Source organism: Battus philenor, unplaced genomic scaffold, assembly GCF_028537555.1.
Source record: "Battus philenor isolate CCGP_79_NKW_IND1 unplaced genomic scaffold, ilBatPhil1.0.hap1 SCAF_12, whole genome shotgun sequence".
Taxonomy (NCBI): Eukaryota; Metazoa; Arthropoda; class Insecta; order Lepidoptera; family Papilionidae; genus Battus; species Battus philenor.
In genome coordinates this window covers 6,342,176-6,362,729 of record NW_027181674.1, presented here as the reverse complement: position 1 = coordinate 6,362,729, position 20,554 = coordinate 6,342,176, and the positions used below count along the sequence as shown (strand labels likewise).

The 20,554-nt window shown below is 30.7% G+C and overlaps 1 protein-coding gene across 1 annotated transcript in view; it reads left to right on the top strand.

Moving 5' to 3' along the window:
* The first annotated feature begins 2,496 nt into the window (after positions 1–2,496).
* The window catches only part of LOC137932984 (uncharacterized), a 34,754-nt gene continuing 16,696 nt past the window's right edge, over positions 2,497–20,554 (top strand). Inside the window, exons 1-2 of the mRNA XM_068776685.1 lie at positions 2,497–2,541; positions 2,745–2,896. Coding sequence (XP_068632786.1) covers positions 2,876–2,896 — 21 coding nt within the window. The 5' untranslated portion in view covers positions 2,497–2,541; positions 2,745–2,875. The remainder of the gene's footprint in view (positions 2,542–2,744; positions 2,897–20,554) is intronic.

The window sequence follows — 20,554 nt, the reverse complement described above, 5'->3', positions numbered from 1 at the left end:
AAAGAAAAGAGCTGTCAAAGCATTTTTGATAAGTTTATGTGCAAAGTATAAGCAACATTAAACACGAGTCAGTTTTCAGGTTATTGTTAGATAGTTCGATAATAATACACGATTATAAGGTGCTAATTCTGCACAAGCGCTTCGTGTGATTTATTATCTTCGTTTGTGAACTTTTTGTTTTTTTTCGGCTTCTTTCATTGTATAATTTAAACTGTTCGACGAAGTTGTTTGGATCATTGAACCATGGATGTAATAAAATTAGGTCAATGTTAGCCGTATCTTCAAGTTCAATGTTTATGATTAAGTTTAAAAAAAGTATTTGTTATTTTTTGTCACAGAAAAGTTAAGTTTCTTTTTCTTCGATATGTTTTATACACAAAATGTCTCTGGCGAAATATTTATAATTGTTACCAATGAAATTTTTTCTGACATTTATTGGATTAATCAAAACTTTTGTCTTATTTTAAGAAACAATAATGATATGTTTAATTCAAAATAAATCCTAATATTACTGCATTAATGGTACAATAAGTGAATAATAAGAATACATTTTAAGTAGGAAACTTTGCCTTATAACGATTCCTTTGTTGGTTTATTTTGCCACATTTAGGTACAATCACAGTAAATTGCCCGTTTCCCAAGTCATTCTTGGAAACGATCACGAATTAGACGACAGTGTACCGAACCTATATTGTATCTGCCATCGTCGGGACAGATTGATGACTAACATTTATACAATACTTTCATGCCTAGAAAATAAGAATTATTAAACTCGCTTTAATCATTAGGACAGAAGTAAAACGTGTTTAAAACATTCATAAACAGTAGATATATTATTACGTAGAGTACATTTTCAGATTTTAATGCGATGTTAAAATTCTGTCCCTTTCAAAAATTGTATATTTTTCAACCGTTTTGAGAACACAATGTAATTCATGCTGACATTCCTGCAGACTATGGGGTGGTTTAAAAATGTGTATCAATGCAAGGACCGAAATCAACAGGTACGAAAGAGGTGGATTTGTTCTGGAAAAAAATAATCATCGTCATCATTTCAGGACTTGGGACGTACATTGCTGGATGCTGTTCTGCTACGTAGATTTTCAATAGGACCAGTTGGATGCGAACTAGACGAGCAGGACTAAATGACCTTAATAAGGTTGTCTGCAGCCTTCTTGAAGGACGTTGCTGCACTTGGCTGTTCGTAAATTTTACTCCAGAACTTAAATGTGGGACTCGGCCTTTCGTTTTGCGCGCTATATGGCCTGCTCACTGCCAGTTTAAGTTAATAATCCTCCATCGTTTACTTTCGTCCATCTATGGATCTCTTCATACTTGATGCGATCTTGTAGAGAAACTCCAACCATATCCATGGCTCGTCGAGGTACTTTAAGTTTACCAATATTCGATACACCTAAAAAAGTAACCTTATAAAATCATAAATTTTAATTTCAACAACATTTTCGCAAATTTACGTCTTTAATTTTTAAACTAAGCCCATGAGAAATAAAAATATCTTCTCTCACGGATGCTTAAAAAAAAACAAAATTAATAAATGTAAACGAACCTTAAATTCATTTATTTTTTAATATTTTAAATCGGTGATTTGTAAAACTTTCCGAGTTATTATTGATGGAAAATTGACAAAACTAGTAAAATAATGCATTATACTACAATTGTTTTTTTTATTATTACTTATATTTATCATCATTATTTAAGCCGTAAAACGACCACCGCTGGCCATAGGCCACCCTCAAATCTTTTCAACAAGAACGGTTGGAAGCGGCCTGCATCTAGTCTTAGATAACCTAAACACTTTAGTTTAACGCCTTTAAAACTTACGTATATTTGAAGTTCATAATATTCCACTGCAATCTTAGAAAAATACACAGAAGGGCGGAATAATATTCAGAAAAATCTGTGTTAACAATTAGTAAATCATATGCAAGCAGATTAAAAGTTCTTAATGCTTTAAAATTTCTGATCAAACGTTACAAAGCACAATCCTTGGTATTGTTTGGTACCAAAGCCCGAGGGCATTCACCTTCGGCACCAGACCAACGGAAATGCGGAAGTCTTGCTATCGTACACATGACCGGTCCAGTTGAAATAGGGCCGTCTTTCACGTCAACAGATGCCATAGTGGCCTTACTCTCGTCCACTTAAAGGGACATCGAACTTAATGTCATAACATTCGCTTACTTCAATGACAAAAATTCCTTGCTCGGTCTTTTTAATCAGTGATTCATAATTATTTCTTTGCTTTTATAATTTGATTTAGTAAGGAAACTTGTAAAATACCTGTTAATTGTATCGCAACTGTCTATAATTAAGTCGTTACGGATTGTATCTGTTGAACCTGTTGACATTGTAATAGGAGCGATGAGTCTAGCAAAGAGGGCGGGCTAGTTCACTGGTTCATTTCCCGCGTCGGAGGTCGCGTCTCGGGCTGTCCTATATAACGTGACTACGCGGCTCAACTGCTTACAACCCAGTCCAAGCTCACACAGCCAACACCACCGCATCCACAGAACCGATCGAGTACGTAAAATAATTAACATGTTCCAAAACGTTCGGGTGTTTATTGCCAAGGTCGTAGTGGGATTGCGAGATCGTTTCCACAGTCGCGTGGTCTCATTTGTTTGAATGTGATTTATGTCAAGAATTCTCAATTTATCTGCAGTGTAGTGCAGTAACATTGGCGTTTATAGTCGAATACCGCCACCGTACTTTTGGTTTTGCAGCGGGAGTGATCCAGCGACGGTCGATCGTCAGTCTGCGCTTGCACATCGCCGCTTGGCCACAGAGTCCGCGCACTCTATCCGCACTCAAACATCGTCGGTTTCCTTACAAAACGCACTACTCGCCCTACAAAATGAACACCTACATAACTTTTGTAAGTATACAAAGTTTTTATTACTTACTCTAAATAATGCAATCTATCACTAATTTTTTAAACGTTTCAATAATGTTTTAAACAAATAGTTGTTTCAGTAAAGACGTCTTATTTATTTATTTATTACAACATTTTAAAATTCTGCTTTATTTTTTTATTCATACGTGTTATAAATACGTGAGCTTGAATATACATATTTTTTTTAAAACGATCATACATTATTCATTAAAAAAAATTTAATAAAATCAAAGCCAGTAGGACGATTTTTTACATTTTAGATGTAGTCAATAGCTTTTTGAAGTTAATTTTCATTCAGATATTTATAAATGCAGATACAATCATACTATTTCACTGTGTCCGGTTTTATTAGATAGTTGTTCAATTATAATTAATAAACATAAAATTTGAAATTCATTTTGAAATTAAAAAGTATTTCATAGCATATAAAAAAAATTACTTTCGATGGTTTTGTATATTTAGAGTTAAATAATACAGACACAATTGCGGTTAGCTATAAGTTTATAGTCACTTTCTGAACGATTAATATTTTTATTTACTTTCATAAAGGTAAAATTTTTAATTATTTAATATAATTACGATTAAAAAACAAACATATATTTGCAATAACTTCACGCGATTATTTTATTATAAGTATTAAAATAGTAATTTGAAAATTAAAATTGCGTTTGTAAATAAATCCAAAAGTAAACCAAATTTATGCACACGGGTAGCTCTGTTTTATTACATTGAAATCTATTACAAACACTTAGGAATATATATTTTCGGTTAATGATATATAATTCTTATTTCATCAAATCAAAATCAAAATTTCTTCGCAGTATGTGTCACTAATTACAACTTTAGTTAATATTAACGTTTATAATTGCGTTAATATAATAATCGGAGTAGATGAGAGTTTCTTCCTGCTTCTTCTGCACAATTATAACCTTGCAAAGCAGAGTAGAGTGAAAAATGAAATAGATTTAAAAACAGTTGACGGTTAATAAGAGTTCTGTTGACAATACATATACAACAAAAAGAAGTTACAATACTGAAGAAATGATTTTTTTCTTTAGCGTTAATATTTATTTTTATAACTATTCAATGAAGTAGTCGCAGTAATTTTTATAAAGTAACTAAGCGATTATTTTGCAAAGAATCCATAACTGTCTTTAGTTATTCGGTAACTCAGCAGACTGCAATCGTTTACACAGTATCCGATAAATTATGAATAATGTTATCCAAGCGAAGAAAGGGAACGGAGATCACTTTGTAAACATACAAAACGTTAAGTGGTTGTAACTCGTGACTTGGCGGCAGTACTGGTTCTTTAGAATGTATTTTATTAATTTGACTGTTATATTTAATTTATTTGTTATTATCAGCGTTACAAATTAAATGTTATGTTTTATCGGTCATTGTGACTAGTGAAACTAAATAATAAGACATGTGATAGAATTTTACACTAAGTTTTTGTCTTGTACATGTGCTTTATTTTTAAACCGCTTCTAACGAACTATATAAGCCAAGAAAATAATGTTAATTTTTAAAAAAAAAACTACGATCTTTAAGTTTTCTGATACATCTAAGTCTGTCCATTTTTATTTAATATAAAAGTCTATACAGAATTTATTGAAGACTCTTTTTGCAAAATTGAAAATAAATATCCGATGTTATTTAAAAAATCATAGATTAATATGATCAAAAGTTAATTTTTAACAAAGTTATACGTATAGTTCGTCTATATAAATTTCAAGGAAGTGTAGAAATAATGCTAACAATTACGCGGTGGAATTGGAAATAAAAGTTGTTGATAACCCCTTTCGTTAGCAAACAAGATTTCCTTGACACATTTTACAAGCCTTACTTCTAAGATAAGATACATTTCTAGTACATATCCGGGTGGTTTATATTAAAGTAATCTATTATTCACAACTCGTATTCCATATATTACTTTATAATATTATATGCCTTATATATTTTATAGAAGTATTGGATTAAAATATTACTACTAAGTTTTCTTTATTTTAAAACCCATTTTTTATTTTTATAAAAAATTTTCTAGCCATGTGTAATTAAACGTTGGCAAGAACCTAAATCATTAAAACTTTCTTTTTTATTCTATTTTATTAGGTAACGTATTCAAAAAGTATTTATATTTATGAAGCAAATGTAGACTTCTTGCAATTAATAAAACTTCTAACTACATTTGTCAATACAGGATGTACATTTTGTTGGTATCCGTTAAGCAACTGAAGCGTGATGGATTAAGAAATGCTAGCTAACCAGTTTTCTGATTCACCTGAACAAGAAAAAAGGCCTTGTTAACAGAACATAAATAATTATTATTTTCGTACAATTATATTTTTTACTTTAACTGCGTAATATTTTAGCACAATACAAGTTTAAACTGAAAAAAAGAATATTTAACTTACGTAGACAAGCATAGAAGAAAGAAGTCACTACACTAAATCTTTATTTTAATCTAACTTTGAATAATCGTTTAATATAATAACACAATAGACTTTGCCTTGGTATTTTTGGAACGGTTTTTATATAACTATCACTTCGCATGCTATTAAATCAATTACCATAATTTTGTGTCTATTTTCTTAATAACTGATCGATTCATATCATACAAGCAATTGAGGTTTTTAATTATCGGATGTAAAAGTTAATACGGTACATTTGTTACTTTTGTAGATATGAGATCTATACGACATAATGTAAATTGACAGTAAATCGTAAATATATGTTTATTTATTTGCCCTTTTCACACACGGTCTGAATGCCTTATAAGCATTTTTTTATCAGTTAACGCAATATTAGTGCCACCAGGTACAATGTATTCACAGAATATCTTTACTTTTGTTTTTAAATGTCCAGTACTAAATAGAGTTTTAATGTTTTAATAAAAATAATGTAATTTGCTAATGAATCATATTTTGAATTGTGTTGGATCTTAATTAAAAATATTTTTAACCCTACTGCTTTTAATTACTAAACAGTGGTGGTTTTTTTTTAATGATCTCTAATATTATAAAAATGTCTCTTTATGTATATAGAAAGGACTTTTGATTGAATATTCAAAGGAAATCTGAACAGAACACACGCTAATCATTTTAACCTTGTGCCTTGAAAAATAATTACAACTTGAAATTTAAATATTTAAGTAATACGTATGATAAATTTTGCTTTTTAAATTATCTTATAAACATCTCTATTTTCGTGCACGTAAACAGGAAATAAATTTTGAATAAATAATTAATACTGACCGGGACGAAGGTCAGCACACACACAAAAAAAAAAAAAAACAATCACCTCTATCAGTACTATATAAGCAAATTTTGAATATAATTAATCTCTTCATTTTAAAGGTATGTGTTTCATTAATTCATCCCAGTTCAATTTTTATTTATTTTTTCGCATTATATAGATAAAATAAGCTGACTAGTTAACCATTATATTACTTAGCTTTACCCTGCCCGCTTTGCGCGATTCGAACTGCCATTTATGTGTGTAATTTTATAAAATTTATTCTTGGTATTTTTCAAAACGTGAAAAATATTTACTGGCCAAATTGTACCCAGAAGAACCACTTTCAGGAAATACGATTTTTTATGAACGCTCTCTCAATTCTCAAAAACAAAGGGACTATTTTTCTCAAATTTAGTCTCTTAGCCCAATGGTTCCAAAAATATTGTGACACATTCATTACATGAGTGGAAATCTCTTACACTACAACTATATATTTAACTACCATGTAAAATAGTACAAGTTCCTATGTTGGTGAAACATAAAATGTTATAAAATTAACTTACAGAAAATATTTCCAAGGTTTGATTTGAGTTTATACATATGTATATATATATAGGTCAGTATAGGACGATGGTTCTAAGAGAAATCTTGTAACCTTAATCTAATTTTTCAATGTTTTTTTAATATTGACTTTGTCACATAATTAAATAGATCTTGTTTAATTTCGAGCTGAATGTAATTCTTTATGTATTAATAAATGCATATACTTTTATCCGTCTCTCCTAAGTTTTTTTTAATGAAAATGAATATATTGTTTAAATATTATATAGGCCAGTACACTATTAGAATATTAAATTCAAAATATCTTATAACCGATTTTAGATTTTAATTTTAGATTTCGTGTATTTAAAAATGTAAGTAATTTTTACAATCTCTGATTTTATAACGTAAAAAAATATTAACTACACGTATATACATTGCGAGCATGATATATAGTGATGAAATGTTATTGGTATTGAACCTAATGGTTTTACGTTTAAACTTGTTTAGTAGGTCACCTTTATGGAAACGAACACCATAAACTTTCTAATTTTTCATATAAACATGTCACTATTTATAAATATTATCGTATTATAAGAAGCAATTATATATTTTTACAGTTACGTTTTGTGTGTTACGTGAGTATTACGTCACGGAATTCAATAATTTTGCTTCCTCATTGAGAAAGCACACAACATCTTACATTTGGATAATTAATTATGATTTCGAACTCAACTTCTCTTGTGTACTCGTATAGGCAAATAATGACATGTTCACATTGTATCATGAGTATTGTTATTAATGGAACAACGAGCGTTTGATAAATTATGGTCAAGGCAGAGTTTTATGTAGAAAACAATAATAGAAGCGTGCGAATTTTTCATAGTAATATTAATTCGCATTCTATTTTCTGTGAATACAGCCTTTCATTAACTGTTTAGCATAATGTTAAACGTTGTCGATTATCAGAGATTGTATAATCGGTTGCAAATTTGTCTATAGTTATTCATCTGCTAAGAAATTATGGCGGTGGCTTTCGTAAGTTATTAATGGATGAATTAAAATAATTATTTATGGGTATTTATGGGTAATAATTATCTATTTGCGAACAACCAGATATAATCGCACGAGACACACGCCCATTTTAATCTCGAATTTTATTCGATACAATAGCACTACACATTAAAGCATTTGAATATTTTAGTTGATTATTTCATAAGCACTCAGAAAATCCAGTCTTTGTAAAATTCCATATGAATTGAATTGAACAGGGTTTTTGATAAATGTATTTTGTATATATAAATGAAAGGACATAATTTTTCAAAAATAAATATGACAATTTTGTTGTACGTACTCTATATATACGTCAGTAAATAAATTCAAAGCTTTACAAAATATTAAAAAAAATTTTACATGTAAAAATAACAACTAGGTAATGCTAGAGCACAGTATGTAAGTCATTTGTATATTACAATCATACAGTTATGTTAGTTATATAACACTGAAAGCGCAGTCGTAAAATACTTCACCTTACTTTGTGTGACTTGTAGAAAGTCTACGTGACAAACAAGTTTTCTGGAGTTACTTACATCTTTTAATTTTTTTAGCACAATTTTAAAATATATTTACAAAGTTATTCATTTAATTTTTATAGTTTATTTATATTAACAGGAAATAACTCAACAGCCTTTTTATCATCAATACCCCTATATATTTCCAAAGGGACTGATTTCAAGCGACTTGCAACCAACGTGGTATGACAAACTTATGTAAATAATCCCTTATTCAAATATGACGAATTTAACATTCAAATATATAAAGCTAACAGGGTCAACATATTTTTGGTATGTTCTCAATTTCTCATCGAGACAACTAAGAGATAATGTCAACAACGACCTTCTGCAAGCATTGCAAGATACCACATAATTTGTGAATAGGCAAGTTTTCCATTGTATCCAAGCTTCCTTTTTTAATTCTCGATTTAAGGCCTCATTCACTATGCAAGTCAAGGCGAATTTAAATGTGTACTTATATCGTTTTAATGTCAATTGAGGCCTTGCTAAAGGTATTTACATAATAGTTAACCTTAACTCCAGTACTGAGTTTTATGCATCACTTACATAGGTTCTGTATATTTAACAGGATGATAAAAAAAATCTATTGTAATTTACCTTCGTACTAAGCGCGCTTTTATACCTAATGTACACAATAAATATATATAAAATAAAGCATTTAAAGACTCAAGGAAAAACCGCATTATTTTTTTCATATTTATGTCATCCATATAGGGTCACTTTTGTACGTCATGAGTGTCGTGATCTGGGAAGAGCCCACAACAAACTCAGATGGTTTTGTTTGTGGCCTCTCTTACTATATCCCTAATACAGAAGTAGAGCAATTCATTCTTAAGCTTTATTATCACTCAAAAATCCTTTTCACTATAACAGGAATTTTTCACAAGGTTTTGTTAAATGAACTTTTAAAATTTATTAAAAGGACAATTTAAAATATATAGAGTATATGAGAGTGTTGACTACAAAAGAGTTTCTAATTTTTTGAAGTCTAGGATATTGAACTGGAAATAAAAACAAGCTTATTTTTATTTATAGTGCCAATCTTACGTACACCGCTATATTTCTTAAATTTATTAATATTTTTACTCAAATAGCAAATTGTCATAAATTACTATAAGCTTGCTGTTTATTCTTTAACTTTTAATAAGAATTACATAAAAAGTAGCGAGGTTAAAAAGCGAAATATTTGTGTTATGACATTTGAGAAACATTATCACGGAAGGCGGAAGTAAGGCGGGCAGGTTATCGAGCATGTGAGAACCAGTATGGTAATACGCGCAGCGGTCTCAGGCGTGCTTCCCGCTGTCAGTGTGACGTGTGACTAACCGGTGTCCATTCATGGCGTACGTGTAGAATGCCAGTTTTATCTTGACGTTCGTCAAATATTTACTTTGTATATTAATTAATTAGTTTATTAAAATTATCCACGCATGATTATTTACACCGTGAGAAGAATGTCAGAGTCCGAGTAACAATTTAATAAATAATAACTTTTTAAGCGTATTTATGTTTTATGTTTTTACGCAATGATAAAACAAAGATTTTTAAAAGCTAATAGAAATAGCGCGCCATTTTCTTGTAATTTTTTCTTATAAATGTTAACATATGATCATTTACAGTGACCACTTGTTTACATCATCAGAACAGCAGAAGAGCCCAATTTTATAGAAACTAGAATCAGATTGAGCTCCCCTATAAAGTCATCTTTTAACTTGAAATTACGTGGATTCTTAAGGCGTCCTGATCTGAGAAGAACCCACAACAAACACACGGTTTTTCTGGAATAACTTTTACGATTTTTTTAATACAGTAGTAAAGCAATCCATTCGCTAGATTTATTATCACTTAAATATCATTTAGACTAGTTTTCGTTTAACTAAATATTACGTAAATAAACTTTTATGTAAGTTGGAAATTATAGTGTAACCAACACTAATTGCATCTTCGTTGTTTTGCAATTAACCAGAGTATTTGCAACTTCTTTTTTTCTTTCGTAATCAGTTACTACGATTTGTATTTAAAAATATTTGAATGTTCTTATAAAGTAAACAATAATAAATCCTTCAAAAATATCTTGCAAAATTTATTTACAAAAAATTACAATTACCTTTGTCAATTTAATTTCAAATGCTGAAAGAAAACGGTTGTCATTTTTACAGTCGTGCAAAGTCCGAGGGCCGCTGTTTGGCCTTCAAGCGCTTTCGAAATGTACTGTCAATTTTGTAATTGATAGTAACGAGAACAAAATTGATTTAATATATATCTTGTAACGTTTTACTTACGCAGCAACGTAACGACGTGTCAGTTAGGAAGGCAATTAACAAGATCCATAATAGTAGTTATTCGGCCTTGGTTAGGCGACAACGACCCTACGCGACTAATTTTAGAAATTTCGTATTTTTAACGTAATTATTTTAATATTATAGAGTTTATATTTTATGTTTAGTATTTAACAGTATTTTTTATATGTTTAGTATTTAACAGTATTTTTTTAAAATATATAGGTCCTATTGAATCGAATCTTTGGGGGCGGTCTATGTTCAGCAGTGAATGTCATACGGCTAAAGTGTTGATGATTATTAGTTTATAGTTTAAGTGCGAATGGGCAGACCACATACAGTAAAGAACGGATCGTCTCTGGAGTCCTTAAGGTTTTGGAGACCGAGAGACAAGCAAGCATAATATTGGACGTCCACATGCCAGACAAAGGTCCTTGTTAGGGTCGACGGAATACGCTGGACACACCTTTCGGTCGTATTGGAAATCTGTGGGTGGACTATGTCCACTTGTGTACGGTCTTCAGCTGAAACGATAATGATTAGTAAAGTGCTTGCTGTTTTGGTTACTTTATAAGACTAGATTCTTCATACCACTGTTTTTGTTAATTTATTAATATTGATAATATTGTACGTATTGATAGTCTTCACGTTTTTTGAACTAGCATGAATATATTTTGTTACACCAGTAAGTAAAATCTACCATATGGTAATTAATTTCTCGTTTTATAAGACTGTGTGTTTATGGAGAATTTTAAAACGAAAGAATTGTGTTTCCTCCACTTCTGTCCAATTTACTTATGCAACCTCGTAATGTATTGATTTGGATTATCTTATTTTATCCACTTGTTTACTAAAAATATGTACATAAAATGTAAATTTTTAAATTCAATTTTATCGTTATGAATATAAAAGTAAAGACGAAAAAATATTTATCTTTGAAACCCTTATAAAGTAATCGGTTTGACAACTGTTAATTTATATTCTATGTGCTTTCCATTTGTGTAACCAAAATTGATATTACTGCAAACATCGCATTCATTATTCAAATTATAAACTTTTTTAAAAATATGGTTTAATATTGTCTAACTCGTTGTTTCCACAATGAAATTAAAAATCACGCTAAGTACTTAACTTTTATAATTATAATTTAAAATTATCAATAATATATACAGACTTATTTACACGGTTCCAAGAAATTGGTGTAAATCTTTAAATTGTTTTGTATTAATATTAATAGGTTTCGTTTAGTTATAAATATTAATACTTTCTGTTGCTGCATGACTGAAGATAATTTTAAAAACAATTTATGTAACCTACTTACGTTATTTAAATCAATTCTAATAATTCTATTATAATAGTAAGGTCTATAAATAGCCAAAGTATTTAACAGCTGCTCTAAATGTTGTTAATTTTTTAAAACTTTGGTTTATATTTTTATTATCACTGGCATTATTTTCTAAATTTTGACCAGAAGTAGGGTGGGACATAGAAAACGTAAGAAAATGTAAAGGAGCAAGAACCTGTATTAGGAAATATCGCTTTTAATTATCAATATTGCAGCTCGTATATTTTAAGCATTAGTTATTATTTAAAATTGCTAATTATACCGCCTGCAGGTAAGTGGCAAGATTGAATATGAATTATGAAAGTAAATTAGGCCACAATTGCGTTTCTTACAAAGTGGCTACATTTGGTTTAATAACATTTTACTCAAGAGGATGTCCGGTGTATGAGACTTTACCCTTGAACGAGTTAAGTCTATGAGAAGAATAACGGTTTGTTGCCTATAGAATCCATAAATGAACGTGTAATCTAAAATTGTTGATTGGTATATATGTTGGATGGTCATGTATTTTAATTCAAATGACTTCTTCGATTTATGTAAACAGAAATAATTTTTTACCTACAATTAAAAACTTCGCGGTAATTTTATCGAGTAGTATGCGGTGATTAACATTTGTTTCATTTCATATTTTTATTTTTTTGGTTTCAGTCTGTGTTTCATGTAATAAGATGTCTTTGTCAACTATGTTATGGTAATAAAAAAAAAAACCATTGCATTTTCATTGCCGTTTCTTAGCCATACTCATTTAAGAAGCGTTTTATATCCAAGAATTGTGAATGTTCAATATAATACGTAAGTATGTTTATGCAATAATAATAAAATGAATAATTTTATGATGCGTAAGTAAAGTTACTTACGGAATGTTTTTGACAAGTATTTGTTAAGTTACGAAACATTGTCATTTGTTACTATGAATATGACGGTTATACGAGAAGGTCGTTATTTATAAATATTAACTTACTTCCTTCGTCTTGATAATTAGAACATGTTTTTGACTTGTAAATATGTAAATACTTAAAAGATAAAACGTAGATATGTTTTGGTTAAATAGAATATTTAACATGAGCGTTAGTTCGATTATTATGATTGACTTATGATGTAAATAATAACCAGATCTTTTTAGTCACTTCTTTTTTAAGGGTACGCTAATTTTATAACATTGTTAATTCATATGTTTTTTAACCTCTTGCCTCGTTTTTACTTCTGAGGAAAAAAGCGAGTATATTAGTATTTATTATTCAAAAAAATGTATTTTGAAATAAAATTTTGACCCATCATAAAAATTCGAAAATTTCGGTAAAGGTTGTAATTTTTCGATTTTTTCCAAATTTTCTATGAGGGTATAGCCGAACAGTGTTAGGAGGTGCCATTACAAAAAAGCTCTGTTTAACACATTATAAATATAAATTGTATCACGATAGACGTGAGAGGTAAATTCTCCAATGTACTTCAATAATCTAAGTAGAACTTACTCAAGCAAAACATTGTTTGTCTGTATGTTGACTGAAATATCTTGCAAGGTCCAGACAACTTGAATCATGTGTCTGTTCACCGCAGTGAAACCCAATCAAGTGTGAACGCACTTTGTTGCGACACTGTGACGCAACACTTGGACCATGGCCATTGTGTTTTCTTGTTTTCATCTACTTATAGTGTTATTAGCATTTGTTACTTAAGAAATACCTTCGTACACCCGTAATATATTTTAACAAGGTGTGTCAGTTTACACTTAAGATTTTTGAACTCAAGGATGCTTAGGATCTTAAATTACGAGTAAGAACTAATTTATAGTGGCTTATATTTTTAATTTCTTATTTATATTGCCATATTGACTATGTAGTTTTTGTAGTCAATGAAAGATATTTATTTACGGAATATGCAAAGCCTTTAAGAATTTCATGAACTTTTATAGGCTCTGATTCTTTTCACTTAGAATAATTGTGGCACACATTTATCATTTGAAGAATACCAGAAGAGCGGAATTCGATAGAAACTTGAATGTAATTGTGTTCGAAAATAATAACATGTGCAAAGACAAAAGATCCAGACTTATCTCAATCTGAAAAAAGCTTAACAGATCCAGTAAGCTTTTTTGTAATTGCTTTACCAAATATCTTTAATTCGGTTAGGTGTAGGATATCTTTTACTTATCTTGTTAACAACGAAAAACAGTGTATTATTGGCAGAGCACATTTATTACATAGATTCGTTTATTCATATTCTTCTTCACTTCTAATAACTAAAGGTGATCACTTATGTATGTCATGAGAAGAATGTTATTAAAGCTCAATTTGATAGAAACTAGAATTGCCTTTTAGGGCATCTTTCAGCCCAAAATCTAAATACCAGGGATCCAAACGCGTCTTAATTTGGGTAGATCTCAGCAAACTAATCTAATTAAAGAATTTAGTTAGTCTTGTATTGTAAGTTCTCAATAATGAAACAATAAAACCTAGAAATAGAAACCTAGAAATTTAACTTAACCTAGAATGTTGGATTGGTAACTCTTGAGAAATACTTAAGTATATATTTATGAAGTTAAGTTTGATTTTGTTTTATTGATAATGTTATCAAATATTTTTATTACAGTTAGGCGTATTATTTACGCAAAAAAACGTATTATGGATAAATAGTGTCTAGCATTATATGTTTTGTTTTGAAATACAAATTTAGAAACCATTCTAATTAAAGACAAAATTTATTTCTTTAAAATCAGTTACCTCTGTATGCAAATTTCCAGCCTTCTCAAGGATAAATAGATCGTGTGAAGTGCGCGCCGCATACTTAGTGTTTGCAAGCAAACTTACCGTTGTCGTTCCATTTTAGACGTCGTTACACGTACCTGTTGCAATCGCCCTTGCAAGGATGTCTTGTTGCGAAAACTAAATAATTAAATAAATGACTTCTTGAATAAACAAAGTAAACAAACGTTTTATTATCAAATGTTCGACAGTAATTTGGTATTTATTCTGTATACAGGATGATTGGTTCTATGTATAAAACCTTTAAGGGAGTGTATGTATTGGTTATTTTTGGTAAAAAGCAATTACAATCACCTGACTTAAAGTGATCACTTTGAAATACATTATGTTAATTTGTTTTTACGATAGGCCAATAACTTCTGGCAGTACAAACTCTGCAAGTACAGATAGTTAACAATAATTAATTTTAATAGGTAGTAATCCAAATGTTGGAAACTTTTTTTCTTATATTGTAATTAAAATTTAATTATCTTTTCATAAATTATTGATATTTGGAAAGGTTTTATTATATATTGAAATAAAATAAGCTCTATGTTTTACTCCTTAAAGCTTTAAGATCTGTAAACAATCACCCTATAGTAGATATGAGATGACAAATCAATTGCTATATAGACATCAACTTATGCATCAAACTTGGAGGTGTACATTAGTTTTAAATTTTATGAGAAAAATTTTTACATCAGAAAATTTGTTACTTTTTTCGTTGGAAAGTGATGTGTGTACAATCAACCGCACTTTTGCAAGCAAGTAAAATGAAAAGACGACTTGAATGAATAACTTAACAACTCTAAAGAAATGTAAAAAGAGACTATTACGTGGCTATTTCTTAAAAGATTCGCGTAGTATCTATTTGTGTATTAAGTTTTGGTTCAACAGGTATGATTTTGAAAAAACATTATTGTTACAAAAACATACATTTTACATATTTTGTTAAATAAAGCAGAAGTCAAAAATTACACAATAATCACAGTAAACAAGTATAATCAACATAAGAAAAAGGGAATTTGTTCGCATAATTGAAACAGATTTTTACTGAAATTCTGTGATTATGTAAACGCATCCTTATTTTGAAATTACTAAGTAATGAGTTAAGCTGTACATTTTCTGGCATTGGCTTTGTCTGGCGTATGCAGAAGTGTTTGAATTTTCGCTGATCTTCATTAAATATTTTAGATGTGCTTAAATATTTTCATAAAGGTTTAATTTACTTACGAAAATTTTCTTTTTGACTACAAACAAATGTTTAAAAATTCATATTTGTTTTCGCAAGAATATTTACTTAAATTAAACCCGGTTTATATCTCTTAAAAATAATTATTAGCACTCGATAAAGTTAATTATTTGTGGGAATTATGATTAAAACGCTAAACTGGTCGAATTACGAGTATATCTGTTGAAATTAGTGCAGCTTATGCAAAATATGTTGTTAAATTTACGATAAACCAAAACTTGCGAAACTAAGAATTCTATTAGCTCTAACACGAATATTTACACGAAACGTTTAAAATTAAGTACATTCTATAACTTTGTAAGCGTCCAAATATAAATATATGTTAACACTTTAGAAAAACTTTAAGGTATAATCTCGTGGCTCTTCATAGTACGGGCTAAGCGAGGCGAAATACAGATTGTTTGGTTATTGTTTAGTTTTGTTAGGTGCAAAGTATAGCTTATAATTATAAATAATATACTTATTAGTTAGCAAAAAGCTCTAAAATTTTTACACCTATATCCTGTCACCTGTATAGAGTAATCACTTTGAAATATGATACATTAATATTTTTTTATCGGAATGCGACAGGCGAATAACTTGTATAGTAATTAGAATTTTGTAAACGATTTTTCTCAAATATTAATATTTCGCTATTTTTTCATTTTAAAATATTAATTGACACTTACGAGTTATCCATTCACTACTTCCAAGCTTTTACATCTATAACTAATCATCCTGTATATTCTGTAATCGAATCGTGTTTTTAATTTATATTAATTAGTGCTGTTATTAGTATTGAATTTAGACACGCAATCCACAATACACCCGCGAGCAATGAAATTTCGAAACCTATGTCACAATTCATGTAACAAATAACTTAAGTCCACTAGGAAGTGGCGAAACTGGCCCTAGCCATTGATGAAACTGTGTTTGCTATTAAATTATCTAGGTGTGAGTATTATAGCGATAAGCATAGATATTGGTTAAACTACTTCTAATTATTTTAACTCGAAACTTGCAGCAGACTAAATATTGTTTAGTTGAAACATGTATTAAGATACATTGATTAGAAAAAGTATTTTATAAACTTAGCCGTCTACTGCGTTACATACGAGGGTCAAACTGAAAGTTCTTAGAAAATCAAAAACTAAGCATTCTAGCAAGTTATTAGTTTTATTATAACTTTTCAAAATAGCGTCCATTTACATCAATACATCGCTGCATTCGATGGAACCATTGAGAAAAGCACCTTGCCCACTCGGTCTTAGGGGTCTCTTCGACGGCGGTTTGAAACGCAGCCACTGCTTCTTCGGCGTCCTAAAAATGTTTTCCTCGAAGTTTTTCTTTTATTTTCGGGAATAAATAAAAATCGCAGAGTGCGAGGTCGGGGCTATACGGCGGGTGACCCAGTAATTCCACGTCTGAGGTCGCCAAATAGTCGATCGTTTGCCTGGCGGTGTGCGACGAGGCATTGTCGTGATGAAGGAGGATCCTGCTGCGAGGTCGTTTCTCTCGAACTTTTTCCAAGACAAGTGGCAAACAGTTGTTAGTGTACCACTCTGCATTAACCGTTTTCTGATCCTCTAAGACAACTGTCGCGTAATGACCTGTCTTTCCGAAGAACGAGGCCACCATCTTTTTTCCAACACTTCGACCTCTCTTCACTTTAGTTGGCAACTCTTCGGAAGGAAACACCCACTGAGCAGACTGTCTTTTGGTTTCCGGATCATAACAGTAAATCCAGCTTTCGTCACCCGTTAGTATGTCGAACATAGCATTTGAGTCACCTCCGTTAAATTTTTGGATCATTTCTCGGCACCAATCAACACGGCGGAGTTTTTGAGCCTCGGTCAAATTATGCGGTATCCAGCGGGCACAAAGCTTCCTGACCGCTAAATGTTCATGGAGGATTTTGTGCACTTGACTCATACCTATGCCTAGACTTGTCCGAATCTGCTGATAGGTCACTCTTTTGTCAGTCTCTATCATACGCCGCACAACACTGATATTGTCTTCAGTCGTCGCTGTAGAAGGCCGTCCCTCACGCAAATCATCGGTGAGATTAGTTCGACCACGTTTGAATTCATTAAACCAGTTGTAAACTGTGGCACGAGTTGGGGCTTCATCGTGAAAAGCCAATCGAAGTCTATCATAATTTTCTTGTTGACTTATATGACATCGAAAGTCATAAAAAATCATTGCACGAAAATTTTCTCGGCTTAAATTCATTCTGACGTGCACAGACAATTTTCAATTTGCCGCCAAATCGTAAAACAAATGACAAATGAATGAAATGTATACTCAATATTATTGGTAAAGAGTTCTATTTTCAAAATTTAAACTTATTTTTTTAATATAATGCTTTTAAGTTGCCAGTTCTAAAAACTTTCAGTTTGGCCCTCGTATTTAATTTAAGCTTCGAAATAATTCATATTATTAAATAAAAAAAATAGAATACAGTAATTTATATTAATAATTCTACGAGATCGAATCAACATTGCAAAAAACAGTTTTATGCGAATGTTGACCATCAAAACGAAGTAATTTTTGACGATTTATTTCATTTTCATGTTCGATTTTAGATTGCGATTGTTTTGCAGAATCATGAGTATTTAATTTCAGTAATATAAAATCGATATAGGATCAGGTATGAAGATATCCGTAGGCGGTCAATAGTAGTAGATAGTAGTAGTAGTAGTAGTAGTAGAGGTACTGGGCAGGCCATATAGAGCGCAGAACATGTCCGCTAAAGCTTTGAGATTGTGAATGGAGATTACGGACTCGAAAGCGCAGCAAAGGATGAGTAACCACAAAATCGAAAAGTCTTATTAAAGTCGTCGAAAGACGCTGGATGCAACTAGCTTCCTCCCGGTCATATTAGAAATCTATGAGAGAGGCCTATGTCCAACAGTCGACTTACTACGGCTAAAACGACGAATTCTATCGTAGATTATAAGTTATAAGTTTATGTCATCATTCAGGTTTTTAAAGTGCTATGCTAGTGCTTGAAGCAATAACATGGTCATTTAATATATTAGACCTTCCGACTTCCTTATCAAAGCCTAGTCATTAAATTATTATTGTAGCGCAGAGTCCAATACCGTCGGCATACGTAGTGCGAAATTGAACACGCGTTGACTAACCGGCAATCAGCTGACCGTATATCAGAGTTCACAAGTGGCCCGCCTTCGTACTGGCCTCGACTGAGGTCACATATCAAGTTCAGGCACTCGTTTTGTCTAAACCAGTTGGTACGATATGTTCACATGCGTGTGCGCCGGCTTACGTAATATATTAACATATTTCCGCCGTTGCACTGCCCGATTACCGTCAGGCGAATTACAAATATTTAAATGGTCAAAATTAAATATGATTTATATTGAATTAATTACAAAATTTCTTTTGGTGTTTGACTTTTGATAGCCAAAATAAAATCAACAACAACTAGAATTTTTTTAATTTACTTAAAATGGATTTTACTGTCTACCTGTCTTTAAATAAATGTAATACTTATATACGGTAACGAATACTGAAGTATGATTTATGAAATATTTTTAAATTTGTTAAGAAAAACTTAAGAAATTTCAGATAGCTGAAAAACATTATATTTCTTAAGCTTGGTAAATTCATTGGCTCATCATGATTTGTCTATGATTATTGCAAATCAGGCCTGATTTCTACTTATATTTAAAAGATTATAAAGAGTACGTAGTGTGCATATTATTTTTGGATTTACTAAATTAAATTATAAATTGATATTTTCCATAAAAGGATTTATTACGTAAGTATAAGCAATATCTCTTTACCACATTACGGAACTATTCTATTTATAGCCGCAGTATTTAATTTTGAATAATATATTTTTATGATGTATATTCGTTTTGATTTATAATCAACATTTTTAAGTTTAAATAACATTTTATATCATTTATCTGTTATTGTAAGTTAAATATATTACTACGAGCTACGAGCATTGATAGCTCAGCTGTAGAGGATTGAGACTTGCGATCGCAGGTCGAGGATTCGATAACTCGGATACAATCTTATATAACTCACACTTTGTGCATTAATTATATAGGATTGCCACAGCTCACAATAAAGTTTCTAGAGGATCGGCAGTAGCGTCCTGTGCGTACGATAATACCACACTGCAATGGCCAATTTACCTGCAACGCGTTGTTATTATAGTTTATCCCCTATAGATACCTTTGGGGGAGGCCTATTTTTTGCAGCGATACACATTGCTTATCTATACACATGTAAGAGAGTTCTACCTTCATATGTAGGTAGTGACTTGTAATTATATTTGCATCCATCGGTCTCAGAGATTTAAAATTTTACAGGAGGATCCTTATTGCCTTATAGAGGTCAGCTTAGAATCGTTTTTACAAAATTATACCAGCAAGGTGGGTTGCGGGAGTGTTCATTAAAAATGGATATTTTCATATTATAGCGTTCTAACATAGCTTATATTAGAAGCAGACGTGGGACAGCCGATGTCTTATATGTAAAGACACAACCAAAATTATATTTTTTATGTTAATTTACTTCTTGAAATAAACGTATAATTATTGATAATAAAGGGAATGAAATAAGCAGATTAACATAATTTAATCTTAAATATGTTGAATATGACTTTAGAAATATGCGTAAATAGTCTACAAAATATTAAATTGCAAACTTACCG